This window comes from Hevea brasiliensis, chromosome 2 (genome assembly GCF_030052815.1).
Source record: "Hevea brasiliensis isolate MT/VB/25A 57/8 chromosome 2, ASM3005281v1, whole genome shotgun sequence".
NCBI classification, from domain to species: Eukaryota; Viridiplantae; Streptophyta; class Magnoliopsida; order Malpighiales; family Euphorbiaceae; genus Hevea; species Hevea brasiliensis.
Window position 1 is genome coordinate 89,539,644 of NC_079494.1, and position 5,887 is coordinate 89,545,530.

The 5,887-nt window shown below is 30.3% G+C and overlaps 1 protein-coding gene across 1 annotated transcript; it reads left to right on the top strand.

Moving 5' to 3' along the window:
• Positions 1 to 1,670: 1,670 nt before the first annotated feature.
• LOC110656417 (stress-induced protein KIN2-like) lies at positions 1,671 to 2,281 on the top strand. The gene is made up of 3 exons (XM_021813152.2): positions 1,671 to 1,807; positions 1,884 to 1,952; positions 2,058 to 2,281. Exons 1-3 carry the CDS (start codon positions 1,748 to 1,750, stop codon positions 2,130 to 2,132), a joined length of 204 nt encoding a protein of 67 aa, XP_021668844.1. The 5' UTR covers positions 1,671 to 1,747; the 3' UTR covers positions 2,133 to 2,281.
• The last annotated feature ends 3,606 nt before the right edge of the window (positions 2,282 to 5,887 follow it).

Consider the following 5,887-nt stretch of genomic DNA (forward strand, 5'->3'; position numbering starts at 1 on the left):
AAATATTCCAGATTTTTTTTTTTTTGTTGCAATTCAATTTATACAAGCTGCTGATTTTTTTATCTTTCACCTATCAGATATCTTACTGGAAATAAGCTTAATGGATTGCTTCCTATATGAGTTGCAGACTTAATAGAAGCAAATGTGTAGGTCAATTTTCGTTTGTTTCTTCGTTTCTTGTCATTCCGATAAGAGACAAGTAGGCTTTTGTCATTCTGATAAAAGTCAAGTAGGTTTCTTGGGAGCAGTAAATTTTATTGAAGAAAAAACAAAAATGGGGTTTACTTACTCAATAATTAATACCCATTTTCATACTTTCATTTGATGACTATTAATTTATTTATGTAAATGAAATTGACACAAAAAAAATACCAAAAAAGAAAAAAAAAACTGTTCATCTTGGAGGTAGCTTGACAGATGACGAGAGGAAAAAAAAATCTGACCAATTATGTTATTCATCCTTGATATATATTATATTATACATGATTATGTATATTTCAGTGTATTAATTTAAAGAATAAAAATATTTATATTCTGCATCAATGCACGAGTAATGTAATAAAATTAAATAAGATTATTAAAAAAAATCATTTTAATTGGAGTAAAAAGAGATAAATTCAACATTGAAATTAAAAAAAATAAATAAATGATATTCAAGACCGGAGCAGATCCATTAAGGGGTAGAAGGGCCATGGCCCTAAATTTTGACAATTTTTTTATTTAATATCCATATATATTAAATTTGTTATGTATAACAGAGGGCCTTATAAATTTTAGTTTTTAATTTTAAGAATTTATTTTCTTTTCTTAGTTAATTGTTTGAAGAAATAAATTTATTAATAACAATAATAATAATAATAATAATAATAATAATACTTTTATTAATATATAAAATAAAATAATGTTTGAAATTTAGGAGAAATTTATTATAGTAAATTAATTTTATTATTTAAAAGAAGATTTTGTATATTAAATTTTATTTTATTTTTACTTTAATTCTGTAAGTCTTTATTAATTTTTAATCAAATACTGTTGTGTGATTTAGATATTAAATTTGTTATGTATAACAGAGGGCCTTATAAATTTTAGTTTTTAATTTTAAGAATTTATTTTCTTTTCTTAGTTAATTGTTTGAAGAAATAAATTTAATAATAATAATAATAATAATAATACTTTTATTAATATGTAAAATAAAATAATGTTTGAAATGTAGGAGAAATTCATTATAGTAAATTAATTTTATTATTTAAATGAAGATTTTGTATATTAAATTTTATTTTATTTTTACTTTAATTCTGCAAGTCTTTATTAATTTTTAATCAAATACTGTTGTGTGATTTATATCCTTCAATGAATTTATGCTATAATGGTTTTTTTTTTTTGGGATTGTTTGAATCTATAATTTCATGATTTTTATTTTCTTATGCTAACAATTATGTAGTCTAATATATTTTATAATCTTTGTTTAATTTTATTTTTATATTAAAAAAATCTATGAACCCAAGCATGAAATTGAACAAATCAAGCTTTTGAAGCATTCTTAAGTTTGATCTAGTCAATTGCCCCAAAAAACTCAACCCCGAAAAACATATGGGAAAATGCCAATCCAAAAGCAAACCAATTATAGCATATGAAATTGGAGATATACACTATAAATAATGCCAAATAAATGGGTGTTTTTCATCTCTAAAATCATTTCATCTTAAATTTTAATTTGTTTTTCTTCTCTTCAAAACCAACCCAAGACATGGCAGACAACTCCCAGCAGATGAGCTACCATGCTGGTGAGGCCAAGGGCCAAGCTCAGGTAATCAACCTTAACAGATATCAAATAAGAGATAAGAAATTAATTTCCAATCTTTATTGAAATTTATTTGTTTTAGGAGAAGGCTAGCAACGTAATGGACAAGGCTAGCAATGCCGCTCAATCTGCAAAGGAATCAGTGCAAGAGGTTCAAAATATTATAATTTCTTTTTTTCATTTTTGGAATCAATAATAATATGAGATCTGGCAAGCAAAGTAAAATCTTCTTATTTTCATTTAAATTTTGGTGTAGGCTGGTCAGCAGGTGAAGGCCAAGGCTCAAGAAGCAGCTGATGCTGTGAAGAATGCCACTGGGATGAACAAATGAAGCTAAGCAGATTCAATACATTTGGGCATTTTTTTTGTAGATTAATTTCCTCTGTATAAAAGAAGAGAGCTCTCTTTATGTGCAGTTCTCTCTCTTTCACTTTATGTGAAACTAGCGAATTGTCCGTGCGTTAGTACGTGGTTATTAATAATTTTAATTTATATATTTTTTTAATTTTAATATATAAAAATAACGTAATGCTTTAAATTTTTTATTAACTATTTCAAATTTGCTCCATAATAATATTATAAAATAAAATATTATATATCATAGTAGTGAGAATACTTTTTTGTTTATATATATATGTTATTTTCTTTCTAGTGCAATTTTGATTTGTTTTAAGCTCTCTTTATTTCATGAAAAATCTTTTTTTGCAGCTTTTAACATTTAGGGCACTTAGAAAAATAGGTCAATTGAAAATATTTTCTTCATTAAAAGTAAGTTATATTCTTAATTTTAATAATTTTATTATAATGTGAAAACATTATGCATGTATAAAATAAATACGTATCATTAGTTATCATTACAATCAAATAAGGAAAAATATTTTCATGCAAAAAATATATTTTTCATTAAAAATATTTTCTTATAAATTTTTCATATATAAATTATTTTTTAAAAATAAATAAAGAATTAATTTTGTTATCTTTGGCGACAATTTTCCCTCTTGAATGTTTTTTCTCTAAAAGATAAGTAAAAATATGATGATATTACCTTAATACTATAATAAAAATTTCAGAAATGCACATATTGAATCCCATATTAGTATACATATTTTATGTAAAATACAGACAAAAAATTATATAATTTAACAAATGAACTCAATTAATTCCTTTTTTATTATTTATTATTTTCTCTCTCATCACGTATAATACTCGATAATATTTATTGGGAGTATCATATAAAAGGAAATGAAATAAGACTATGTTTAGTATGATATAATCAAAGTTTTAATGTAATCGTGATTATATTGCATATTTGGTAACGGTGTTTGATAACACAAAAAAATTTAATATAATGCAATGGCAATTACATAATGTAATCAATTATGCTTAAAATAACGTAATGATCATTACACATAAAAATAGATGTAATCATAATTATTTTTTTTTTTTTCTCGTTTTCATTTATTGTCATCACTACCATCAACACTACTACTACTATCACTATATCACTCTGTTACCACCACCACTACCATCACCATCGTTAACACTATCACCACCACCCTGTTACCACCAATGTTATCACCACAGCTAGCACTTTGTTACCACCACACCACCACCACCTTATTGCTACTATCGCTATTACCACTTAGCCACTACTACCTCTGCTACCACCTAGCCATTACCACCACTACCTCGACTTTCCATCACTGCCACTTAACCACTGTTGTCGCCACAATTACTATCACTATCACTTGACTATCAATTACTACAACTACTATCATTTATTTTTAATACTGTAAATAAATTAAATATTAAAATTAAAATTATCATTACATTACATTACATTAAATTACATATATTTTTATTTTATAACAAAATATAGGAATGTAATGGCAATTACATTACATTACATTACAATTTTAATTGCATTACATAATTAATTACATTATATTACATTACACTCTACCAAACGTCACCTAAACGTCTAATAGTGATGAATATTTTTTTTTACTTACTAAAATTTATTTATGTTATTATCAATGAATCAAAGTGGTATTAGAATCTGAATAAAAAAAATTGTGATATTCTAATCATTTTTAAAATTGAAAAATTATGAAAATGAATATGGTCAGAACTTAATTAAAAAAAAATGTATGAGTTGTTTGTGAATTTCCCAAAACATAAACAAAATTGTTGCAAATCTTTTGTATAATTGGCATGTCGCATGGTGTTTTGCAGTCACCTAGACGAACACTCACCGAAGTGGGAAAGAGTGAGGAGTCGCCACTTTAATTTTGAGGGAAATTAAAGAAAACTATTTGTGAAAATAAATTAAAAGAAACCATTTCGAAAACAGAGATTCTAGGTTCGGGGTCCATATACGGGCGGGGAAGGTGTTAGGCACCCCGCCTCGTCTCTCCATAAGGGTAAAAAGATTTAATCTTATGCTCTTTCATAAATTAAAAGGGTAATTAGGGGATTGGGATAGTGATGATGTTAATTCTTTGTGCGAAATGAAGGAATGTTTGATATTTTACTTATTTTGGGTTGCCCAGAAACACAAGTTCGTGAGATGGCCCTTTGGTGAGTAAGTGTTTGAGGGAGGTTGTCTTGTGCATTGGGGTCATGTCATTTAGTTTGAATTATGTTAAGAGAGCTCGGGTAGGGAACTTCTCCTGATCTCTAGATATATTTTATTAGGAGTTTTGAGTGGGAAATTTCGGCTAAGAACTCTCCTCCGATCTCCCTGTTTTAATTTAGGTGAGAATCAGATAAGAACTCTCCCCCGATCTCTTAGGGTGTTTGGCTTAAAGTTTGATGAAGGATCTCGGATAAGAACTCTCCTCCGATCTCCGCCTTTTTATTTGAATGAGGATCAGGTAAGAACCCTTCCCCGACCTCTTTTGGTTCAAAAATTTAAATGGAGGATCTCGGATAAGAACCCTCTTCCGATCTCCGCGTCTTTATTTGAATGAGGATCAGGTAAGAACTCTCTCTCCGACCTCTTAAAGTATTCAGTTTAAGATTTTAAAGAGGGATCTCGGATAAGAACTCTCCTTCGATCTCCGTGTTTTTGTTTGAATGAGGATCGGGTAAGAACTCTCCCCCGACCTCTTAAAGTATTCGGTTTAAGATTTTAAAGAGGGATCTCAGATAAGAACTCTCCTCCGATCTCCGTGTTTCTGTTTGATCGGGTAAGAACTCTCCCCCGACCTCTTAAAGCATTCAGTTTAAGATTTTAAGGAAGGATCTCGGATAAGAACTCTCCTCCGATCTCCATGTTTCTGTTTGTGTAATGGCTCGGCCCACTAATGATATTGTCTGCTCTGGGATGAAGCCCTCACGGTTTTAAAACGCGTCAATAGGGTTTACGAGCCACCAACGTATAAACCCAGCATCTCTCCCGTGTTTTGCCGATGTGGGATTTGCCTAAGGTGTTACAATCCACCCCCCTTATGAGACTCAACGTCCTCGCTGAGGTTTGCCCCACTATCGCTCAAGGTTGCACGCAGAGCGGCTCTGATACCACAAATGTAATGGCCCGACCCACTAGTGATATTGTCCGCTCTGGGCCGAAGCCCTCACGGTTTTAAAACGCGTCACTAGGCTTCGGTTTTAACTAACTCGGCTCTAATTATGTAGAGAGTTATTGGAAGTCGTCTCATCCTCTTCTTGCTTTCCGATCTCCTATTCCTTCCGATCTCTCTATTATGACCCCTTTTCAGATCTCTTATATCGGGCCCCTCTCCCGATCTCTCCCATTCTAGAACCTTCCCTTCTATCTGATCTACCTCAGTCAAAGCATTTAATTCTTCGGTTATCGATGCATACGCTTCGGTTTTCGCAAGTAATAAATGCTCAGACCCCCTATATATATGCCTCAGTGGGAAATTTCTCCTACATTCCATTTCTTCTCTTCCCATTTTCCACTTCTCCTGTCCTAGTTTCTCCGGTAACAATTCCGGCCATAGTGACCGCTTTTGATCTTTTTTCAATTGTCCTCTTTGTTCCTCGACTGAAAATTTATGATCCTGGTGATTGGAGAATTATGAGAACCACATCTTATGATAGTGAGAGAACCAGACTAAT